The 24,943-nt window shown below is 51.1% G+C and overlaps 1 protein-coding gene across 1 annotated transcript in view; it reads right to left on the minus strand.

Annotated features, from left to right (window-relative positions):
• The window catches only part of PTPRT (protein tyrosine phosphatase receptor type T), a 748,756-nt gene that overhangs the window by 22,404 nt on the left and 701,409 nt on the right, over nt 1–24,943 (minus strand). Inside the window, exons 19-25 of the mRNA XM_064571786.1 lie at nt 23,316–23,485; nt 22,041–22,045; nt 19,228–19,399; nt 16,733–16,868; nt 14,489–14,638; nt 12,828–13,001; nt 9,116–9,247 (exon numbers count right to left, since the gene is read on the minus strand). Of these exons, the coding sequence (XP_064427856.1) occupies nt 9,116–9,247; nt 12,828–13,001; nt 14,489–14,638; nt 16,733–16,868; nt 19,228–19,399; nt 22,041–22,045; nt 23,316–23,485 (939 nt within the window). The remainder of the gene's footprint in view (nt 1–9,115; nt 9,248–12,827; nt 13,002–14,488; nt 14,639–16,732; nt 16,869–19,227; nt 19,400–22,040; nt 22,046–23,315; nt 23,486–24,943) is intronic.

A 24,943-nucleotide genomic window follows, 5' to 3' on the forward strand; every position in this document is an offset into this window, starting at 1 on the left:
GGAACAAATCTCAACATAATAAAGGCCTTATGTGAAAAACTCACAGCTAACATCATTTTAAATGGGGAAAACCTGAGAGCTTTTCCACTAAGTTCAGGAACACGAGAAGGAGGTCTACTCTGACCACTTTTTTTTTTCCCACTCTCACTACTTTTATTCAGCAGTGTACTAGAAGTCCTAGCTACAGCAAGCTATCCAAATTGGTAAGGCAGAAGTAAAAATTTCATTATTTGCAGGTGACATGATACTATATATAAGAAAAGCCAAAAGACTTCACCATAAAAACTATTAGAACTAATGATATACTACTATACATTGGCTAATTGAATTAAAAAAAAACTATTAGAACTGATAAATGAATTCAGTAAAGTCACAGGATACAAAATCAATGACAGAAATCTGTTACATTTCTATACGCCAATAATGAAGCAGCAGAAAGCAAATTAAGAAAACAATCCCATTTACAATAGCACCCAAAATAATAAGATACCTAAGAATGAACCTAACCAAAGAGGTGAAAGACATGTCCTCTGAAAACTATAAAATACTCATGAAAGAAATTGAAGATGACACAAAGAAATGGAAAGATATTCTGTGCTCATGGACTGGAAGAACCAATATTGTTAAAATGTCTATAGTACCCAAAGCAATGAACACATTTAATGCAATCCCTATCAAAATACCAATAGCAGTTTTCAGAGAACTAGAATAATCCTAAAATTTTATGGAACCCACAAAGGATCCTGAATAGCCAAAGTAATCTTGAAAAAGCAGAGCAAAGCTGGAGGCATCACAACTCCAGACTTCAGGTTACATTAAACAACTGTAGTAATCAAAACAGTATGGTACTGGTACAAAAACAGACATGTAGATCAATGAAACAGAACAGAAAATCCAGAAATAAGCCCACAATTATATGGTCATTTAATCTTTAACAAAGGGAAGAATATCCAACAGCAAAAAGGCAGTCTCTTCAGAAATGCTATCAGGAAAACTTGACAGCAACATGCAAAAGAATGGAACTGGACCACTTTCTTACACCATAGACAAAAACTAACTTCTAATTTGATCAAAGACCCGAATGTGAGACCTGAAACCATAAAAATCCTAGAAGAGAACACAAGAAGTAATTTCTCTGACATCAACCATAACAATATCTTTCTAGATATGTCTCCTGAGGTAAGGGAAACAAAAGCAAAAATAAACTATTGGGACTACATCAAAATAAAGAGCTTCTGCACAGCAAGGGAAACAACCAACAGTCAAAACCAAAAGTCAATCTGCTGAATGGGAGAAGATAGTTGCAAATGACCTATCTGATAAAAGGTTGGTATCCAAAATATATAAAGACTTTATACAACTCAACACCAAAAACAATCCAATTAAAAGTGGGCAGAAGACATAACAGACATTTCTCCAAAGAAGACATTCAGAGGGCTAACAGACACATAAAAAGATGCTCAACATCACTTATCATCAGGGAAATGAAATAAAAGGCACAATGAGATATCACCTCACATCTGTCAAAATGGCTAAAACCAAAAACATAAGAAATAACAGATGTTGGCCGGGATGCGGAGAAAGGGGAACCCTCCTACACTGTTGGTGGGAATGCAAGCTGGTGCAGCCACTCTGGAGAACAGTATGGAGGTTCCTCAAAATGTTAAAAATAGAACTACCCTATGATTCAGTAATTGCACTATTGGGTATTTACCCAAAGAATAAAAAAAATAATTCAAAGGGATACATGCACCTGATGTTTATTAAGCATTAATTATAATAGCCAGATTATGGAAGCTGCCTACATCTCCATCCATAGATGCATGGATAAAGTAGTAGTATATATATGGAATATTATTCACACATAAAAAAGAATGAAATCCTTCCATTTGCAACAACATGGATGGATCTAGAGAGTATAATGCTAAGCAAAGTAAGTCAGAGAAAGACAAATATCATATGATTTCATTCATATGTGGAAGTTAAGGCAAAGAACAAAGGAGCAGTGGAGTAAAAAAGAGACAAACCAAAAAAACAGACCCTTAACTATACAGAACAAAGAGATGGTTACCAGAGGGGAGGTGGGTGAGGGTTGGGTGAAAAAGGTGAAGGGGATCGGGAGTGCACATACTTGATGAGCACCGAGTAACCTATGGCCTTGCTGAACTGCTATATTATAAATACCAAACTAATACAGTAGTGCATGTTCACTATTTGTAACACTGTATGTTAAAAAAGAGTGCAACTGTACAGCTTAAGAAAGGCACAACTTTTGCGTAGAAGGTGGCATCACTAGGAGAGGCATGGGAGGAGAGGTAGAGGCAGGAAGTGGTTTGGGCAACAGAGTGGGGAGGCGGGAGATGTGCTGCCACATGCCAAGGGTGAGGAGGCAAGGTGGGGGGGTTAAGAATGAGGATATGCAATGTTCAACCTTTGGTCATGGGCATTACTGGCATTCCAATCCCACCTTGCCTCCAGTAAGGCCCAAGCAGGAACTGGGAAGTATACATGCAAACAGGACTCCCTTGCAATTCCCAGAAATCTGTGGGGTAGACAATGGACTTGGCCACAGGATGGGGAAGAGGAAACAGAGCCCATCTCAATGAAATCTTCAAGGACAGAGTGAACTTAGCTGACCTCTGGGTTTCATGAATTTAATAGATGATCACACTGAGACTTGTACAAGTTATGAAACTGGCTTAAGGTAGCAAGTAGGTGGCAGGGCTAGAACTTGAAGTCAGGTCTCACAGGCCCAGACTTCTGATTCTACTGTTACTCCCACTGGAACAGAAACACAGCCCCTTGCAAAGTCAGACTTGAGGCTCTCAGAGACATAGACTTGGGTGTTCTGTGGGTTTTCCCAGCATGTTAGGCTGTTTTCACAAGCCGAGATAAAAATGGGGATATCAATGCTTGCTATTTCCCTTGCAGGCACAATGACAACAAAAGACATCCCTGAAACATCACCCCTGCTTTTGTCCTGGGAGGATGACAGACTTGCTTGCCTCTCTCACTTCTAGAAGTTCCATGGGAATGCACTGTTCTTGGTCTCATCCTCCCTCACCTTTCTACCTGGCCTAGCATGACCTGAACGCTCAGACTTTCCACGGTGGGAGCCTCAGAACTGGGTGACTCAGTTTTTATAGAGCGCTTGTTTGCTTTAAACCAAAGAACATTCCTTCCTGCTCCATATACCCAGGTACCAGTCAGGGACTATCAGGCACGAGGGCCCTGGAAATCCTATTGTTTAAATGGTGACCAAAATCTCCACAATCCCTAGCAGAGGGCCTTGGGCCCAAGTCAGTGATGGGTTATGGGGCTTTGGATAAATCCTTTTTCCTGCCTGGACCTCAGCTTCCTGATGTGCAAAATGAGGGGAAATGGACTCCAGGCAGATCAGTGATTTCCAAAGTGGGGTCCATAAAGTTGGCAGGAGAAGCCAATGAGATACTGCCAACATCTTTGAAAGCCTAAGGGAATCACATTGTTGTCGTGGAGTGGAGGACACCGAATCTCTGGCTTTGGGCTGGAATTAGACCTTCTCATGTTAGCTCTGTCTGCCAATCAGAAATTCACTGGGGTAGTTATGTTTGTGGAAAAATATACAAGTAAAACTAACAAATGATTGATTAGTAAATACAGTTCAGAAAATAAAAGCTTCTAAAATAGGTCTATGGAGAAAGGACCTAGGAAATATCAAAGGTGCTTGGAGAACATATAGATGATAAAATCTCTAAGATAATAAGCAAAATGATGTGTCCTCCCAAGAATGAGTGACAAGTGAAACACTGAGAAACTCAGGGATGCTGCAAGCAAAGCCAGTGTAATCAATGCGTAGGATATTCAAGGAATCCTAAAGACCTAGCACTTACTGTGTGGAGACAGCCAAAGTGACACTGGGTCTCATTGACCCCAAACCTGATTCCAGGCTGGTGGGGTGATGTGTGGTGGCCATCTGCTGGATTCTTCCAGAGCTGCCCACAGAGCTCAGGAGCAATGTGACATGCTGCCTGGACACTGGCTCTTCCATCCCTTCTGCTTCCTGGTGAGCTTCTTCCTGCCACTTGGGGGTCTTGGTTGAGATGGTTCCATCCTGACTGATGCCAAAGGGAGTCTGGCAGGTAGATATGACTTCACTACAATGTCTGCACCTTGGGGACTGTGGGTTTTTTGTGCCTCTTTTGTCCTGTGCTATGTCTGGTCTGTGCCTTGTGCATGGAAGGTTCTCAACTGATGCACGTTGATGACTGAAGGATTGAATGCAACCCAGAAAGCAGGTACCTTGACTTTAAAAGACCTCCTTCTGGGTCCACAAGAGTCCTGTGTTTGGTGAGGTGGACATCTGCCTTCTCCTTGGCTTTCCCCATCTTGCTCTCTCATGGTTCCTGAAGGACTCTGATTCAGACATGGATTTCTCCAGCTTGAACCACTTTCTAGTCCAACACTGCTGACTCAGGATGTTCCCAGGATTTCAGCCTCACACCTTGCACTGACACTGATGCCCTGTACCTCTGGGTCTGAATTCCTGTTTTCAGTTTTATTGCCTGTATTAGTTTCCTATGGCTGATGCAACAAATCACCACAAATGTGGTGGCTTAATGTAACACAAATTTATTATCTGGAGGTCAGAAATCTGAAATGAGTATTAAAGGCTTAAAATCAAAGTGTCAGCCAAGGTGTCTGTGTTCCTTTCTGGAGTCTGCAGGGGACAATCCATTCTTCATCTTCTCCAGTTTGAGAGGTGGCCAGCATTCCTTGGCCTGTGGCCATATCTCTCCACTTTCTGCTTCCATCACCCCGTGGTCTGCTTCCAACACCACTGACTCTGGTCTTTCTGCATCCCTCTTACTAGGACCCTAATATTGGGCCCACCTGGATAACCCAGGACAATGTACACATCTCAGTGTCCTTAAATTTACCACATTTGCAAAGTCCCTTCTACTCTGTAAGACAACACATTCGCCGGTTTAGAGACAAGGATGTGGACATCTTTGGGAGGGAGGGGACGTGATTCTGCCTACTGCACAGCCCCACCCCACGGCTGGCACAGAGGATCTCCTGAGGTGTCTAAACAATATGGTGGGTGTGGCATGACCATGAAGAAGGCTCCTTTTCCACGTCCGTTCCCCATGGACTCTGGGCTATCCATAGTGCCCCCAAGGATGGAAGGGATCTTGCGTCAGTGCTATTGGGTGTGACTGGAAAGGTTCTTTCTGAGGTGCCCACTGGAAACCACAGTGCCATTTACTGGATGTTGTGGTTCTAGGATATTGCCCCACTAATCTGATCACAGGCCTTAGAGTCCTAAAGAGCTAAAAAAAAAATCTCTAAGGTTGAATACCTGTAGTGGCCTTCAGAGTCTTCATCTTCAGCCCCCGCTGCTTGGAATTATCTTTGAACAGAAGCCACTGTGGAGAGTGGGAGAGTATCTGTGGCCGGGAATGGCCGACTGAATGATGCAGTATAGGATTCCGAGCAGTGCAAGAAAATAAGGCACTTGCCAAAATAAGGCAAGAAAATAAGAGATGCGGGGAGGTCTCCATATCTCCTCCACCTTACTTTGCGGCAACTTACAGGTAGTCCTGCCACAACCCTCAACCCGAGCCCGGATAGGTTTGGTCCCCAGTCAGACCACAGGATGTGGTCCCCCGCTGATGCTCAGGCCCTAGGGCAGACCCATCCGTGCAGACCCGAGGCTGTCCTGGCTGGCATGGGCACGCTGGCGGGCAAATGCTGATACCGCTTCAAAGAACCGCCCTTCCAGGTGCTGAGGGCGGCTTTCCTGACGCTCACGCGGTGTCACTGTTTATTTTCACAAGGCACCCAGCTGTTGTGGTGATGATATTTATATCAATAAGTGCTCTATTCATCTGCCGATTTTAGGGGACGCTTGCCAGCAGCATATGGCAGCCAACCCCACGGCTCTTCTGAGTCTGATGTTTTTGCATCTGGGGAAATCAATTCTCAAAGGCTGTACCAACATCTGGGGCTGAGAAATCTCTGTTTATCCAAGACCCACCCTGGAAGGGGGAGCTAGAGCCAAGGACCTTGACCCTGGCTTATCTCCATGTCCCAAAGTGAGGTTCTTGGAGACTCCTCCTCCGTGCCTGAGCTCTGGTTTTGCAAAAAGGGATTCTGGAAGAGGTGAACGGCAAACAGGCTTTCACAGACTCTACTTCACTCAGGGGCTCGTGGAGCAGAGTTCACGGTTTTACTTTTTTAGGCAAAGTAATAGGACAGCTGTGCCTTCTGAGTCTGGAACTCCACAGGGGTCTTTGTTTTATGGGAATCCATTTAATTTCATGGTTATCTCGGATTCCAGTCATCTACCATTTGAGCCCCAAATCTTGGAGTCACCTTTTTTCTCTCACACTCCCTACTCAGTCTGTCAGGTTTTTGGTCGGGATATATGCGGAATCCACTCCATTGCCAACCCCAGGTTCAAGCAGCCATCACTTGTCACCTGGGATGACTGCAGAAGCCTCCTCCTCTCCATCCTCTCTGCTCCCTCCCTTAGCAAACACCCTCTCCCCCTTCCTGCACCAACAGTCTATTCTCAACGCAGTAGCCAGAGGGATGCTTTTTTTAAAAAAAAAAAAGTCAAAGTATGTCACTCCTCTCCTCAAAAACTTGTCAGTGGCTCCCTTCTCTCAGAGTAAAACCTCAAGTTCTTCCTATGACCCCCAAGACCCTCCATGACCTGGCCCTGCCATGTCTCTGGGTCACCTGCTGCTGTTGTTCCCACTTCCACTCTGTTCCTGTCACAGTGGCCTCTGTGCTGTTCCTGAAACGTGCCAGGCATGAACCCACCATAAAGTGTTGGTGTGGTTTGTCCTTTCTCCCTGTGATGCTCTTCCTGGAGACGGTCACACGGCTCGTTCTCTCCCTTCCTTCAAAAATACGCTTCTACGTGACCTCCTCAATAGGACCTGCCTTGATCCCTCTATCACAATTGTATTCCGGGCCCCAAACCCGCCTTCCAATCTTCCTTACCCTGCCCTTGTAGTTTTTTTCCATATACTCATCACCTTCTAACATATAATTAAGTACATTATAGGGTGTTCGTTATTCACTGTCTCCTCCACTTTAAAACAGAAGTTGCAGCAGAGATGGGAGTCTGCTGTTTTGCTTGCTCTTATTCACAACTCGTTCCAAACACCTAGAATAGCTCCTGGTAGGTAACAGATACTCCACAAATACGGCTGAAGAACAAGCGCATCTCTCCCGCACATCTCTCCCTCGAGCGTCCCACTGGGCACTCCAGCTCCCCCCGCCCCCCCCCCCCGCCTCCTCCCGCATCCTCCCAGACGCCTGACTGCCCAGACCTGGGCCCCTGCCACCATCCGCAACTTTTCCTTCTCATTCACCTCCTGCATCCAACTGCTCCCCCAAACCGTGGACTTGGATCTGGAAGCCCAGCTCCCACATCCCAGCCCCACCGTCCAGCCTGCCAGCCACCTCCTCAGTTCAGACCCCCACCTCTCTTTTCTGTGCATTTGCAACATCCTCCTCCGCTGTCTCCTGGCTGGCAGGTTTCCCTGCAGCTTCTTCTCCTCACTGGTCCCCAGACGCGGCTTTCTAATGGGATCTCAGCCACACCTTGGCTTACACGCTGCCATCTCTCTCCTCTTTGGACTGCAAGTGCTGTCTCACAGTGCTCCTAGGAAGCCTGGGGGTTCACAAAGCCACCCAGAGTCCTGACTCTCCAAGAGGCATTGGGTGGGGGCAGAAGACCAGTCTGGAGGGAGCTTAACACCCACCCCAGGTGGCTTCACCACGAGCAGCTCTTGATTAGACCTGTTCCCTATATGCCGCCTGCATGAGAGCTTTATTCGAAGAAAGGGTTCTGCTGCTTATAAAGTAAGCATCTGACACCTACCATGCTGCAGGTCAAGGCCCAAACTCTGTAGCCCACATGGGCAGCCCCGTGCAAGCAGCATTCTGCTGCATTTTCCACCCTCACCCCCTCCTCTGCTCCCGAGAGACCCCAGCTCCGGCCCCACTGCAACCCCAGCTCTTCTGCAAACAAGCCACACACATTCACACCACCTTGCCTTTGCCCTCCTGTTCCCTCTGCTCAGAGGGCCTTTTCCCAGCTCCCTTAGCCCCACACCCCCAAACCTCTGCTGCCTTCTTCAAGGCCAAAGTCACCTTCTTTTTGAAGTCTTCCCTCACCCTCTGGGCAGAATTAATTGCTCCCTGTTCGCGGCCAGCACAGCACTTCGCGGCTGACCTCTATCACAGCATTGCCACATGACGTTGGGACAATTTGCTCATCTGTCTCTGTAGCAAGACTGTGAGCTCCTGCAGCGCTGAGACCGCAGCTCAGATCCATTTTATTTTATTCCCACACAAGGCCAGCGCACACACAGGAGTGTACTGAGGTACCCTGAGTTTCTTTCAAGACACCACTTTTCAAACACTCGAAAGGACATTCCCACTTTTCCACCCAGGAATGGCTGTCCTGCCATGGGGGGCACGGGCGCCAGCAGCTTTCCCATGACACGTGTCCTGAGTACTGGGATGTGCTGCAGGCACATGATGCTTGGAGCTGTCAGACCCTGGGGGGCTGAGGCATGAAGCCTGACTGGACACAAGGGTCATCTGTGATGATGCCAGGATCCTCGGGGTGGCTGGTGGGCAAAGGGCCCACGGTTCAAGCTCCAGCTCAGTCGGTGCGGGCTGCATCTCCGAGGGGGTAGGCTGGGTGGGGGTGTGGCCAGGCCTCAGGCTCTTCTGCAGGGCTGGAGATGCTCAGAGCTGGGGAGGCTCTCTGAGCCCCTGGGCTCAGTGTGCTCAGTGGGATTTGGAGCAAGACCCTCATCAGTGCCTGGCGGATGAAGCAACAGAATCTGGCCCCAGACTGGGGAGGAGGGCTGGGCAAAGCCCACAAGCAGGGAGAGTCATTGCTGGAAGTGAGAGGGTGCGGGGTCGGGGGTGGCGGGTCTGGCAAGAGACCCCCCCAGCCTCTGCTGGCAGCCAGCCAGTGCCCATGCGCAGGCAGCTCGGTTAGGTGGAGGAAGCACTATGCTGACCCTCACGCTCCCCCTCCAACTCTCGGGCATGGCCGCCCGAATGCACCCGGGCACCTGGGTGGAGGCCAGGCCCCTCCTACCTGGGCAGTGTCCATCTCATTCAGCATCACCACGGAGGAGCAGTTGTAGTCGAACACCAGCCTCCAGAAGTCCGCCACGGTGTTGGGTAGAGGATGCTGCGTGACCACGAATGCAGCAGGCTGCTTGTGGCTCTGACAAAGGAATGACACAGGCTTCGTGAAGGACACACCCAGCAGTGATGTTCTGACGGGGAGGAGGCTTGCCTGGCCGCCAGGGGCCCCCGAGCCTGCTGAACAGATTGCACAAGACACCTACCTGTTCTGTCATCTGTGGGTGCCCCCAGTGGCTGAGGGGGCCTTCTCATAACGAACTCATTCTCCTCTAAACTAAGACATTTCATTAGCAAAGTGTCACTTGGCTGGGGATTATCCACATAAATTATTTATGTTGTGGAGCTCAGCAAATAATCATTATTAGAATATGAAATGAAAGATTCTGGATGCAGATTTGCTGCTCTGCTGCCCGAAGCACCTCCTGGGACATTGAGGATATCTGTGTTCCTGTGCCCACAGTGCTGGAGGAGGGGTTGGCTCAGGCCCAAGGCAGAGAGCCTCCTGAAGGGGCTTCTGTTGCAGGAGCCTCACTCGCGCTCCAAGGCCAGAACGAGGGCGGAGGTGGCCTGTCAGAAGGCGGACACGGTGTGCTGTGAGGCAATGGGCAGTGGAAGGTGCTCAGGTTTTAGTGTCAGGCAGCCCTGGGGTTCAAATCCAGCTCTCTGACTTGTAGGTTATCAGTCATCCACCCGCCTATCCATCCATCCATCCATCCATCCATCCATCCGAGCATCATTTGTAGAGTGCCCCCCCCCCTTTTTTGGTGCTAAGCCCTGGCAAGTTATTTGATCTTTCTAATCTGGAAAATGGGAATCGAAACTCCCATTCTGGGATGGTTGTCATGCACAGTGAATGCGATTTGTATTTGAAAAGACCAGGACACACGAACGGGCGGGGAGCCCACTGGCAGGACAGAAACATCCCTGACGTGGTTCTTCATCCTTGGCATTGGCGCCGTGGCTGACACACGAGACCCCCAGTACAGGTCAGGCAAGCAAACGAATATACTCAGTTCCATGTTACAGACAGGGAAACTGAGGCCCACAGAAAATAGCTTGTGAGAGTCTGGGCTACGTGGGAAGCTTTGGCGGGGCCCTATTTATTACAGTATCTTGTGAGAAGGTGTTTGGAAAGATTGGAGGGCTTCTCCTTTAGTGGCCCGTGAAACCGGAGATTGTCCACAGCCTATCTTCTCAACAAGCTTTCTTGAGAGACGGGCCCTGTGGCAGCAGGAAGATGGGGAGGAAAGAGGAGCTTGCCCATCCAAACCAGGGGAAGACCCAGGCAAAAGACCCTGCCAACCATACTACATAAATGATTTCTTGATGCCTTGTGACTGTGGATGTCATGCAGATACCAGGGTCCCGTCTTCCAAGGGCCTTCTCCTGGCCAGTGGGATGGTCAAAGGGCGGGGGTGGGGCTGGGGGGGCAGAATAGTTTCTCCAAAACCCAAACTCCAGCTGCAGGTAGCAGGTCTTTGAGCCCTTTCTAGACATGGAAAAGAATCTAGTTTTTAAGAGTCAAAAGACAGACTCCGGACCCTGGGCTTCACCCTTTCTGAGCTAGTCAACCTGGAGACAGTCATGCAAATACCCTGAGCCTCAGTATTTCATCCAGAAAGTGGGGACAGTAATACTCAAATACAGAATGAATCAGGATAAGTCTCAGGTCCCGACATGGTGCCCAACACTCAGTGAATGTTAGTGCTCTTTCCTTTCTCTCTGTCTCTGTGATAAATGCTCTATTAGACCAGTATGCCTGACTAAGCCTTATCTGAAAATATGTTCAAGATCCGCGCTCCTGCCGGGTTTCAGGGATCAGCCAGCAATCCATTTCATGGATAACATCATCCTTTACCAGGGGAAACATTAAAAATTAACCCAGAGGACTTCATATTTTTCTGCTAGGAGCAAAGCTGCTATGGTTACCAGATAATGCACAGACTGAACTGGAATACAGATAAGGACTTTTTTCTTTTTGTAAGAAAGGCAAAGGCCCGGTGATGGCTCACTGGAGAAATGCCCTGTGGACAAAGAGAACACAATCAGCACCAGAGCTTGGCAGAAGGCATTTGGCTCCAGGCAGCATCTAACCTACTAAGTCGAGGCCAGAAGCATGTTTGCTCCCTGCATAGATGAGGAAGCCAGGGAGAGGGAGCTGGGACAAGTGGGAGAAAAAGCAATGAGGAACTTGGAAGTGTGATTACACCCCCAGGCCCCATCTCTTGCCCCGCTCCCCCCCCCACACATGTGCACACACACACCTACATGCACACATACACGTACATGCACACATTGATCCTGGAGGGATCTAAGCTAAAGCCAGAGGTCTCCCCTCCACCTCTAGCTATTTGATCTGACCAGGACAAAGCTCCCTGCTTTGGGACCCATAGGAGGGAGTCCGTGGAGGACTCCCCCTGTGGACAGAGGCCAGGGCAGGCCCCGACAGAGCTGATAGGCATTGAGCTCCCATCACTTCTCTGCCTCCAACACCAAGGGCCCTTGGGGAGAGTTTCAGGAGGATCAGAGGTCAGAGAAGTAGTTGGCTTTGACCCCAAGAGAGGGCACTGCACATTCCTGCCTGTTCTGGGGGAGATGGGAAGTCCACGTGGGCTGGATGGACGTGACCTTGGACATGAGTGGGGAAGGGAATCTGGAAGGGCTTATTTCCAATCAGGCAATGGTATTCTTGGTCCTGAGCCTCGGGAGGCAAGATGTCTGTGTTTTCCTGGATTGCACAAACTGTGGGGAGGCCCACGGAATTAATCTAGAGTGAGTTCTGGGTTCTGGCTCTGCCACTAGCTTTCTGGGGGTGACCTTGAGCAAGTCTCTTCCTCTTTCTGGCCTCAGTTTCCTTTGCTGAAAAGTACAAGGATGAGACCAGATGATCCACGGCTCCTTCCTGCTGCAAACGTCTCTACATCCAGGAGGTGGAGGGATGACCACGGGAAGGAGCTGAAGGACCCAGTGGGGAAGCCTAGGAGTCAGGAGCAAGGACTCACTGGGGCAAGGACATGACCTCCTCATTGGGGTCATGACTCCTAAACCAGGTCAGGGTGGGAGTGCCCTTCTTGGACTTGATGCTGAGAAAGCACGAGACAGTGCCCCTGACGGAATAGTCAGGAACATGGCCTGTCCCCTTCTGTGCCCCCTTTGCCACATCCCATCACTTGTCCAGTAACCACTTACTGATCACCTACTACCTGCCAGTCTCATTCTTGCCTCTGCACAGGGGTTATCTGGGAACCTGCCTGGGAGCTCCCCGAGGGCAGAACCTACGTCTGTACCATCTTGCATTCCCAGAGCTCAGGCCAAGGCCTGGCATATAGAATGTTTCCTGAACTGAACGGAAGGCCGAAAGTCAGCTCTATAGGGAGCAGGAGGGGGGACTGGGCAGGCCTGTGCTGTACCGTCATGGACACACACTTTATGCCTTTGGTCCATTCTTTCCAAGCTTATGGGAGCAAAGAGCCAAGAACACAGCTTGTATATAGGTTTGGGCCAGAGCCTTCAGGGGGAGCAACGGTCCTTGGGGCCAGAAGATGAGAAGCAAGGAGAGGCTGTCTGGGGGTGGTGGTGTGGGGTGTCAGTGCCCTGGGCTCCAGCCATCTCCACCTCAAAGAGACTTCCCAGTGAGTGCCAGCCAGGTCTCAGCTTACGTCCATCAGAGCGGCATTGACGTAGTTGCTGGGTTCCCCATCCACCGAGATAAGGAAGGGCAGGCAGCGGTCTAGAGGCAGGACATCCATGCTCCGGTTCTTATCGTGATTCCGGGGCAGGAGCCCGATGCTGCAGTCCTCGGGCCGGACTCGGGGAGTCACGATGTTGAGGGTCTGTAGGGCGCAAAGACAGATAGGTAGGCACTGCTTAGGCGGTTGCCTCAAACACAGCAGACAGCGAGGTTCAAACTCAGCCTACCCCATCCTATCTCTGTCCTCCAAGCTTGGCCCTCCAGTCCCCGCCCCCCCACCCCCAGGACTTGTTCTTCTCCCTTGTGATATGCTGCCGTCTCCTGTTGGCTGCTCCATGCCCTGGGAGCTGAGAGCTCCTGCTGGGGCTGTGGGACACCCCCAAGATGCCAAGGCTGCAGGGCGGCACGCCCACGTGCAGAGCCAGAAACAGGTTGCCAACACCTGTCAACCTACTCATCTCTGTAAAGGGTGGGCCAGCCAGGAGGTCAGGGGTTGGGGGTGGGGAATCTCTAATGAGTGTTATGCATCCCTTGAAGTGTCATGGAAGGAGGGAAAGGATTTCCCCAATGCTCCTCTCAGAGAAAGTGGTTTTTGGAACGAGCTGCTCAGGATGGGTGAGAGATCCCCAGGGGGCAAGATCTAGGCATCTGGAAAATTTCAGGGCTATGTTCTGCAGAGTGAGTCTTGCAAGTGTGGGGCCAGAGCTGAACTGTCCAGCCAGGAGACCAGATGCTCTGTGCACCCAGGAGGGGGCTGTGGCCTCCATCTTTCCCCCATTCTGCACTTGGTCTCCCGTCCCAATCAATAAAGCTTCCGTTTGAGGGAGCATGGGGGATCTGGCCTGGCTGGGTATCTGCCCATGGAATCATGGGCCGAGCCCTTGCCCCTTAATTCCTGAAACTTCCTTGCTTCCGGCTGCCTGGTTCTCAGCTCCTGTTGCCCAGGGATGACCCTGGCACAGACCTCAGAACAACAGGCTGGATTCTTGGCTTACTCAGTGATATATGTCCAGGCCTCCAGACCAAAGCTGCCACCATTCTGGCCACATGGGCTGCAAGGTGCAGATCTGCCATGCCTGAGCTGAGCTGAGCTCTGGGATGGTGCTTCTCAAAGTTTAATGTGCAGACAAATCATCTGGAGATCTTGTTATACTGCACATTCTTGTTCAGTAGATATGGGTGGGACCCAGGATTCTACAGTCCTGATGAACTCCCAGGTGAAGCTTATGGTGCTGGACTCCAGACCCCACTTTGAGTAGTGAGGATCTAGGACCAATACACTCTAATTGTACAGAAATGGCAAGAAAACCTGAGTCCCTTTAGGGCCGGCGGAGCACGAGACTCACACCTATGTTTAGAAACTTGTCTCCACCCACAACTAGGACTAGACTAGAACTAAGTTAGTTTAAACACATGATCACAATTAAAAACATGTGTCAGCAGTCACCGAGTGACTGGTTAATAGTTGCTCGTGGCTATGTACCGAATGTTCTGGAACTCATTCTGCAGCTGCCCAACGCAGCTGACACTGGAAGCACTAGGCTTACCCACTCTCGTAAAGAAAACCCCTCGAATGTGCTCAGTGCCACTGAAGTTGGCTGGGTCACCAAGCCTGGGACTTGCCCATACCTGAAATTCGTCTTTGATCTGGCTGGAGTTGGTCTGGGGGTCCAGCCTGCTGATGTTGTAGTAGAGAGAGCGGAACTCGCACACGGGGATGGCTGTGTTGCCGCAGAGGCATGCTTCCAGGATGGCGTCGTGCACGAACACATACTGCTCCTGCCAACCCACAGAGAGGAGAGGAGAGATAGGGTTCTGGGTGAGAAGAAGAGCGGTCTGGGCATGTGTCGCCCAAACATAATCCTATGGCGGCGAAGGATGCGCAGGATTTAGATCGCAGAATCACAGCTTCCTCTCCAAAACCCTGAAGGGCCAAGTTTCCCTGTTTCTTCGTGATCGCCTGAGCAAGGGTGAGACTACACTGTAAGACTCAACAGTGTAGTCACTGATGACAGTTAGAAACTTCTGGAACTGCTGCAGCATGGGCTCTTGGTGCCTGCCTCTGTCAGCTTTCACCTCTACCTTGAAGGCTGCTTACTGCAAGCACCTGAGATTCAGGCTGAGGGATTTCTTCTAGTCCCAGGAGCATACTGGGGCTGGGTGCAGGGCGAGCCAGCAGGGCTGCAGAGTCAGCACGCCAGGAAGGAGCCCTCAAGCAGTGTCAGCCGGAGAGCTGGGGCAGAAATACCTAAGCTCCTTCTCTCCCAGGTAGGATATTTGGGAGGGCATGTTCCATACTACCTCAGAGCTCCCAGCACGCTTGGGCTCCAGGTGTCCACAGGGTGAAACAGCTTGCAAAACCCCTTAGCAGTGTCACACAGACTGGCTTTCTTTCCTTCTCTTTGCTTTCCAACCAGTGAGTCTTGGGATCACCTCACCAATAAACCACATGCCCTCAGCTCCTTGTCTCAGAGTCTGCTCCTGAACCCTGGGCCCCCCTGCCACCTGTGTCCTTTGCACCTGCTGTTCTCTTCCCCTGGAACCCCGTGCTCCCTTTGCTATGGCCCCCATTGCTTCATTCCCTCTGGAAAGTCTTCTGCAAATGCACCAGGTGGAAGCTGTTGCTATTGCTCCTAGGCCCTTAACAAACGTTTGTTGAGTGACTGTTCTCTTGCAGAGCTTGGCCCATCTCTACATCAAACACTTATCCAGATGCATCATGATGATCTATCTGAATGTCTGTCTCTGCACCAGACAGCAGGGACCCTGTGTCTAGCGCCAGCCAGTGAGCCTGTCTTCTGCAAGCACAAATCTGGGAACAGAGAAAGCAGCCACTCGTCTTTCCTGCAGCCTCACCAAGTCTAGACGTTTGCCTGCGGGAGTTGGCTCAGAGCCCACAGCGGGCTCCCTATGTTCATACGCTTGTAAGCGAGGGGATTCTCTGCGGAGCCGGCAGTGACTGGTCAGGCCCAAAGCCAAAACTTGCCTTTGCAGGACTGATGATGGATGTAGCTCCTTATCTGCCCTAGCTGACTGCCTGGGCACCCACAGGCTTGCCTAGAACCAGATGATGGGCTTGTTATAAGAACAAGCCATGGCTTTGAGGAGTAGGGTAGGCAGAAAAGGCTGCCTAACAAAAGAGTACGGTTCAGGGAAAAGTGCATGGGCCTTGGGGTCACATGGACCCAGGTTCCACCACTGTCCACCTCTGTGAGGACGTAGGGACCCTTTATCTGTAAAATGGGGATTTTAGTAGGAGCCACCCCACAGCCTTGTTGTGAGGAGTACAAATAATATCCTGAATATAAAGGACCTAGCGTGATGCCTGGCACATAGTAGGTGCTCAACAATAAAGATGAACTCCTCCCATCTCCCTCGGGTCTTGGGCTCTCTACCTAGATGGAGGGATGCGTGAAGGTCTGCTTTTCCCTCAAGGGCGGGGGCTATGTGTTACCTCTTTTGGAATCCCTAGAACCCAGCTCAAGTACTCAATAATTTTGTTGATGAAGTCATTCCGGCAGGGACTGAAGCAATGCTTGGCACACAGTCTTCTCCTTCCACCAAGGCAGGAATACTATTCAAAGAATCCTTGAAAGTTGCCATTCGGTCCCTGCTTGGATGCCCTCAGAGCCAGGGAACTCACCACCACTCCCCACTGGTGCAAGTGCTTGCCCTGTGGGACCTCAGGGCTGGCAGCAGTGTCCTAGCTTCTACTGTGGTCCCCACTGTAGCAAGCCATGTATTCCCTCCCTCCCTTTCTCCCACTCCAGGTCTCTCTCTACAGGATACCCCCACCCATGGGTGTCTGTTCTACCCTGCTTCTCCTTGGCCACGGCTGCAGCTGGCTGCCCAGCTCAGTCCCCCAGGACTTACCTCTGTCTGCACCAGGTTGACCCTCTGGGCCCGGAGCTCACGCACACAGTTGAATATGTCCACTACCCCTTCGTTCTCGGCCATGTCGAGCATGGTGTCGATGGCGATGAAGCAGCCAGTCCTTCCGGCTCCCGCACTGGAAGAGAGGACAGTGTCTGTGTTAGGGATCTCGGGGAGGGACTAGCCCAGGCGACGCTCCCCGCCCCCACAACCACTCAGCCCTGTCCCAAGGACCCTGCAAAGAGGCAGCAGGCTGCGGAGGTCAGACACAACAGTCTGAATCCTAGTGCTGCTGGGAGACTCTGAGCAAGCAAGTGAACTTGGAGCCTCAGCTTTCTCTTCTGTAAAATGGGAGAGCAATGCTTGCACTGGGGGCTCTTTTAGCAGAACCTGCTTACTTTTGTTGTCCTCATTTAGCAAGCATTCACTTAATGCTTACAAAGTACCACACATTGTTCTAAGTGCTTTTACAAACATTACCTATTGACTCCCTTGCGAGGTGGTTGGGAAGTTTCTCACCCCATTTTACAGGTGAGAAAAGCGAGACCCCGGGGTCTAGGAGGGAGCACAAACAGCCACTCATTGGCGTCTTCCTGAAGTCTCCTCCTCCATCTGTGTTAGGGGAAACAAGCATCCTCACCTGGTTTTGAATCTTGGATCCACCATGGGTGAACAACCTGCCTGGTGCCCATAAACCTCACACATATAACCTGCCTCCCTACCGGGTTCTCTTGAGGACTTGAGCTGTATTTCAGCCTCACATAACAACTGAGCTTATCATACTTGGGGTCAGACCCATGGAACCCAATCCTGGCTTAACCACTTACTAGCTGTGTGACCTTGGGTAAACGACTTAACCTTTCTGGGTTTCAGTAACCGCAGCCATGAAATGAGGCTGATGATAATAAATAGACCCACCCTGTAGCATTGATAGCACAATACATGTACATTGCACGAAATGATGCTGAAAGAGCCCAGTGCATGTAAATTACCTAGCCCTATGCCTAGTTGCGTCACAATTTCTCAGTAAATTGTAGCTACTTAAATTCAACAAGTATTTACTGAGCACCCAGTATGCACTAGATGCTGGGATTGGGAGTGGGGATATGAAGATAAGCAGACATGGTTTCTGCTCTGAAGAATTAACAGTCTAGGGAGCGGACCAGTATTAGAGGCAGAGAACAGTAGCGTTTTTAAGTGTTTATTAGATGTCAGGACTTCTCCTAGGCGCCGAGTATATGGCAGCCAGCACATTTCATCTTCAGAATGGTCCCAGGAGTGGGGACCACTGTGCCAGGCGTGTTAGGCGGACTGGCTCTGGAGGAAAGACATAGAGCCATCGTGCAAAGAGAGCCTAATAAATCGTCCCCCTTCCTCCCTTACTCCAGAGCAGAGGAAGGGAGACAATTTATCTGGCTGCTCTCTGGGACACAGGACTTGGGGGCTAACGTTCTACTGTCCTTGAACTGTCATGAGTTATAAAGCAGAGGATATATGCAAAATGCTTAGAGAGTCCAGGGCTGATGGCGACTATTACCTCCCAACCCTCAGTGACCTCCTCTGTGAATTGGGGTCTCTAATTCCCACCTGCTCCCGTGGGGAGGGTAAATGGATGCCGAGTGACAAGGGGCTGGCCCTGAGATGCCTGCAGTTTGTGGAGTCCCTCCGTGGCTTCACTCAAGACCTTGACTGACGTGGACACCACCAGGGCAGGCATAAGTCAAGAACACACAGGGTCTGAAAAGCTGGGCTGGGCCCAAGGTCACACTGGAAGAGGGAGGCAGGAGTGTGTGGGCCAGCTAGCCTTCAGGTCTGGTCCAATTCTTAATGCCCTTGACACGACACTTCATCTCCATTTAGGAGGATTGGAAGATGTGCCAGTCATTCCCCATGTGACTTTCTAGGTCAGAGCTGAAAATACCTCTTCTCCATAATAAGGTGAAGCCTGGCGCTGTCCATTTACTCTCGGTTAAGGACCCTGCAGGCCAGCAATTGAGTTTTAAAATAACAGAACTGAAGAGCCGCATACTTCCACGGAGGTGCCCCGCTGCCATGGCAAGCGGCCGAGGGAGAGCGACTGGAGAAAAGCCTGTCAACTCCCAGCGCTGCTGGCTTACACCTGCGTGACCCGAGCAAAGGGCCCACCTTCTCAGCACCTCGATGTTCTCATCTGTAGAATGGGAAGGATGCTAACACCCACCCCTCCAGGCTGCATGAGGAGTGTGCCAAGTGCACACGTAACAGACGCTGTCAGTGTGAGCCCACGTCCCCAGGGGGCTTTACTATTTCAGGGCAAGAGTAATGATACCCACGGGTACTGCTGCTATTACTTTGCTGTTGTTGTCCCACGCAGACCTTGGGACCTGGGCTGAACTTGGGGACAGGCAGGGCAGTCCTGACGGCAAAGAAGAAAGGCCACTGGAAGGGCTGCGTCTCCCTCCCTGAGAGCAGCCCTGCAGAAGCAGCCTTGTTTGGAGCTGGAGGCCGTCGCTTACCTGCAGTGGACCACGATGGGCCCGGCCTCGGGGGGGTTCAGGAACTTGACCTGGCGCACGAAGCCCAGGAGGCCAGTGGCATAGCAGGGGACGCCGTGGTCGGGCCAGCTGGTGAAGTGGAACAGGCGGAGCTCCCGGATCTCGTGGTAGCCTTTCTGAGGAGAGAAAGGGCCTCTGTTCCTCCAGCTGTCACCCCCACATGCCCGCCCAGCACCCACAGGGAGCACGGCTGCCACACGGAGGAACCAGCCTCCCTGCCGTCAGGGAGGACAGGACCCTGCCAGGATGAGCAAGGGCTGCCACACAGGGTGACTCCTGTGATCCGTTGCGTCTGGGAGCCGTGGAAGTAGGTAATGTAGAGGTAGTATGGCTTTGCTGCAGGACTTCTCAGAGCCTTCAGTGGGCTTAGGTACACTCTCCATCCCCAAGGGGGCATTATAACACACCCACAGTGTTTGTCCTTTTGACAAGGGTGTCATAGGACTTCTATTCAGCAGAACAGACTCAGAGAAAGGTTGGTCTTAAACACCAAGTTCAAGTCATTTCCAGTGGAACACAAGGCCTTTCAGTGACTGGGGTCTGCTTCCCTCACTGTCTCCATGGCTTTCAAATTTAAAAAAAAAGTGTCTGACTCCTCTATTAGGTTCTTATTTAGAATTATAAGACAGGAAACAAACAAAAGCAGAGCTTCTCTGACTGATGGGGGCAGTGGGGCCTGGGGCTCCAGTCCTACCACTCCTCACTGACACACTGCAGGCGAAGGGCACTTCTCTGCCCAGTCTGTAGTCAGGTGTCACCTCGGAGCCCATGCTTATGCGGTGCCCCTACCCACTTTCTCCTACCTTGCAATCTCCTGCAGATATGCAGAGAGCACCAAGTAGGAAGAGTGATCATTCTTTCATTTAAGGAAGAGTTTTAGGTTTAAGGGTTATCTGTGCCAAGCCTTGTGCTAGGCACTGTGAAGGCAGAAACAAAAGCCACAGTCCCTGTCCCTGGAGCAGCTCATGGTCTAGCTGGAGAGGCAGAACTCCTAAGTGGATAATCCTATTAAAGTGCTTAAAGAAGCGTCAGGTAACCCCACCTGGGGAAGGAGAAATCAGAGAAGGCTTCCTGGAGGAGGTGATGCATGACCTGAGTCTTGAAATACATTAAGAGTGAAAATAACAGCTAACATTTATTGAGCACACACTGCATGCCTGTTACTCTTCTGAACATTTCAGTGTATTAACTCATTTAATCCTCCTACCAGTCCTTATGTTATCTCTGTTTTACGGATGAGGACATTGAGGCTAAGCCAGGTTAAGGAACACAACCAGGTCACACAACTCGTGACCTGTAACCCAGTCTGGACCCTGGCTGTCGGCCTCCACAGTCTGCACTCCTAGTCACTATGAGACACTGAGGCCTGAGTGTTGCCCCGTGGAAGAGATGGCAGGACTCATAGGCCAAGAGGCAGCCCAGGCCACAGCATGGGGACAGGACTTAGCACGGCACGTGCACAGAATCACAAACAGGGCACCCCCAGGAGGGACTGGGGGAATGCTGGCTGCTAAAAGGCCTCGCATCTCACGCTGGGTCTCGCTGGGGAGCTCTGGGGAGGTTGCCCAGAAAGGGAAGGGCATCATCACCCTTGTATTTTGGGAGGACTGTGTTGGCTGCTATGTGCAGCCTGGAGTTGAGTGCGTATGTTGGGGGGCAGTGCAGAAGGCCCTGATGGTGCCCTTCCAGATCCCCTTTCCTGGGCTAGGGTCCCCATCCCCAGCTCCTGGGTCTTGGCTGCAGACACCCACAGCTCCCCCCTTCTTCAGAGAATTGCTCAGCCGCCAGGAGCAGCTTCCCCTGGGGGTGGGGGTGGGTAGCTGGCATTCAGGGGCTGACGGGACAGCAGGGTGACCAGCTGACTTGGTGAGTCTGCGCAGGACTGAGGGGTTTCCTGGGACATGGGACTTTTGGTGCTAAAGCCAGGATGGCAAACCAGGACATTGCGTGATCCTAATGGAGGAACAGAGGACTCCTTTGCCTCGAGACAGGATCAGCTGTGTGGTGGAGTTCATGACCCAGAGCTCCCATGGGATCCAGCTGGCTTTGGTCTCCAGCTGAGAGCATGCCCTCGCTTGGCTCCTTCTGCTGCCCTGTCCCACCTCCCTCTCTTCCTCCCCTTCTCAGAGCTCCTCCTCCAGCTTCAGCAAGCGCACCCAAAGCCCTGCCTCAGGGTCGGCTTCCCAGAAACCCAAACCGAGATGGGGTGAGACCAGAGGCAGAGAGCCCCATAGGAAGCTGGGGCAGGAGTCCGGGTGGGAGTGAACAAAGGCCCAGATGAAGGACCTCATGGACGAGCTGAAATAGCAGAAGAGGAAACAGCTTCAGGAACACTCAGTTTTTCATTCCATTCTCCAGGTCAGCTCAGCCCCGGGAAGCCCTTGTTTGAGCCCTCACCACCTCCACTGCGGTCATGGATCAGGGGTCCTCCCTCCCTGATGGGACTGTGCTCTCTTCGAGGGCGGACACCACTTTCTGCTTATTGTTTCTGGATCCCCAGCTCAGGAACCAATTTTGAGTTAATGACCTGGGCAGTGTTTGCCGAGCGCCTGCCTGCAGTTCTCTAAGGCCTCCCTGCTCAGGTGTGGGGCCCAGGATGGGTCCCCACGTCGCCACTACTCATCTCACTCCCTGGACTAACTGCACACATGCCAGACGGGATGCCCTGCCAGGTCCTCTTCTGTGGCCTCTGTCCCTGGGCCTCAGCTGTAGGAGTGCTGGCTGCTAGTGACTCCCCTTTTCTGGAGAGGTGCCCTCAGCTGACAGGACCCAACTTGGGCTGGAGGTGCCCTCTCAGTGGCTGGTCCACAGTCAGTGAGCTGATCGAGGCAAGGGGGCCAAGTCTGTGGTGCAGGTCCTGCTCTGGTAGCCCCCATGGATCAGGCCTAGGTTAGACTCTGCTGAAGACTCTGTCCTTGCTCAGGTCCCTCCCCTTCTCTCTCCTGTTTCCCTCCCTCTCCTATAAGTTTCTCTTGAGAGTGGTCCCTGGATACACCATATGCACCCAAATCCTTGTCTCAGGCTCTGCTTCTAAGGAACCAACCTAAGGCTGTGTCGATGTACCTGTTGTCATGGAGAAGTGCCCTTCCCTCCTGGCTCTTCACCTGAGTCTGCAGATGCAGGCCTTTAGGAGCACCTGGCTTGGAGAGGGGGCTACCAGGAGCAGTGTGCCCCATATCAACCTCGCAGCTGGGCAACTCTGGACAACTGACACACGTGCTCGGTGCCTAATTTTCTTACCCTGTAAGATGGGAGTAATAATAGTACCTCCCTCAAGAGGTTGTTGGATTGAGTGAGTTCATGTATGCAATGAAAAGCACCTGCTTTAGTAATTGCTCAATAAATGTTAGCTATCATTATAATAGGAATTAAATGATAAATCTAATTTGCAATCTCGTTCCTGCTCATCAAGCCCCTGCCGGCCTCCTTTCAATGCCTAGACCAGCACTTCTCAATCCTGACATCATGGACATTTTGGGCTAGATAATCCTTTGTTGTTGGGGCCTGGGGTGTCCTGTGCATTGCGGGGTGTTCATTAGCATCCCTGGCCTCCATCCACAGATGCCAGCAGCACCCTCCATCCTCAAGTCTGGTAACTAAAAATGTCCCTAGACATCGCCAAACTTTCCCTGTGGGACAAAATCACCACCAGCTGAGAACCACAGGCCTAGAACATGTTGCAATCTTCTTTCCCCGTGACTCTGCGTACTTCTTTCTTTCTGCCTGGCATAGGGTTCCTCCCGCTCTTCCCTCAGCTGGCTCCTTCTCATCCATCACTGTCTGCCTAAATGCCTCTTCCCCTAGGAAGCCTTCTCTGACCACCTCATCTTGCTGTCTGCACTCGTGGCAGGTTTCTTCCACGGCTTTTGTCACCATGTGGCATCAGTCCATTTATTTGTCTGTTGAATTCTGTTTGTCCCTCCCGCTAGAGGGGGTAGGGAATCCTCTGGAGCAGGATCCACATCCAACTTGACTGCTGATCTGTCCCTGGAGCCAGGCACAGGGTGGGCACAGAGCAGACCCTTGCTCAGCGAGTGTGCTGAATGAACGAACAGCTGGCTTGCCCAGGGCACAGGCTGCCTGCAGCCACGGGGAAGCTTACCTTCTGGACGGTGAAGGTGCGTATGACGTACTCCGCCAGGGGCTCTGTCTCAATCAGGCTGACTTTAATGTCCCCGTAGACCTCCGTGTCATCCGGCCAGTACCGCACACACTTCACCTGTGAGGAAGGGCAGAGACAAGGACGGATGAGTGCGTGGCCGAGCGTGAGCAGCCGCCTCGTCCGGCCTTCCTGCTCCGATATACCCGAGGGCGATTTGGGTGGAATTTCGGTCCAAGGGGTTGTCAGCTGGCTGGGGACTGGCCAACTGCACAGGGCCACGCCCACTCCCAAAGGCCCTGGAGCCGTTAGGAATAATGGTAGTACCTTCTTTGGCAGAGCTCCTTAAAATCTCCAAGTCCATTATCATACTAGGTGAGCGAATCAATCAAGGTGAGATAGGCAGCTGGTGTTACCCCATTTACAGATGGAAACAAAGCTCGAGTTTGGAGGTCAGATACCTGGTCCCAGGTCACGGGGCCAGTTTTCTACCTCTGGCTGAGCCCTTTTTCTGCTAGATCAGGTGGGGCAGTGGGGCGGTGTCAGCGGAGCAGAGATGAGGATAAAAGTGGGAAGCAGTGAGGGGGTGGAAGCAGAGGGGTTGGGGAGAGGGCCATTACTATCCAGAGGTGGTGACTGGGGGCTGGAAGGAGAAAGGCTCTCGGTTGGGAGAAGGATGCAAGGAGCGGGACTAAAAGGGAAGAGTCTGCACAACGGCTCTCTGCCCGGGCGGTGGGTGCAGATGCTGGTGACAAGCCAGTCCCACACTGGACTCTAGGTCACATTCCGAGGGAGGAAAAAGAGATCATTGTTTTCCCCTAAAAAGAACAAAAGCATTACCATTCCGGGGGACGCCGTGCGGGCTAGAGTGGCATTTCCCACAGTGTGTTCCGCTGGGTGCTAATAGGTGTTAGGTAAAAAAAAAACAAGAAACAAAAAAAACAAACAAAAAAAAAGGTTTTGTGGTCAAATGAGTTTGGGAAATGCTGGATTAAACAAAGTTAAACAGGCCGCTCTGCTACAAGACTCCTCAGCTCGTTGAACGTGCTAACGCTAATGTGTTTTCGACTCTCCGAGAGGGGCAAAAAGTACACAGCATTTCCCAAACGTATTTAACCATGGAACCCTCTTCTCACTAGGCATCCTGCAGACTAGCATCCCATGGAACCCACTTAGGGAAACGCTGGTATAGCGCAACAGGCTTGGCAGGCAAACGGATGCATTGCTTGGTTCTAACGCTCAGCAGCTGTGAAGCTTCCAAAAAGTGCTGAAATCTCTCGGAGGCTCAACTTCCTATTAATACGGATAGCTAACGCTCACTGACAGCTTACGGTACCTCACACTGCTTGCTAAGTGTTCTACTAATTCCTTACCTGTATTATTTTAATCGCTTATCACTACAACCTTTACAGATATGATTATCACCCCGTTTTATGGATGAGGAATCAGAAGCATTGAGAGGCTAAGAAAATTGTCCAAGGTCACAAAGGGATGGAGCCAGGATGCAAAGCCAGGCCACCCAAATAATTACCATAAACACTGCCTCGTGCAGTTGTTGGAATCAAAATGAAGTAATGC

The sequence above is a fragment of the Mirounga angustirostris genome, unplaced genomic scaffold (genome assembly GCF_029215605.1).
Source record: "Mirounga angustirostris isolate CCGP_5_RB_7025 unplaced genomic scaffold, mMirAng1.0.hap1 SCAF_10, whole genome shotgun sequence".
In the NCBI taxonomy this organism is placed as follows: domain Eukaryota; kingdom Metazoa; phylum Chordata; class Mammalia; order Carnivora; family Phocidae; genus Mirounga; species Mirounga angustirostris.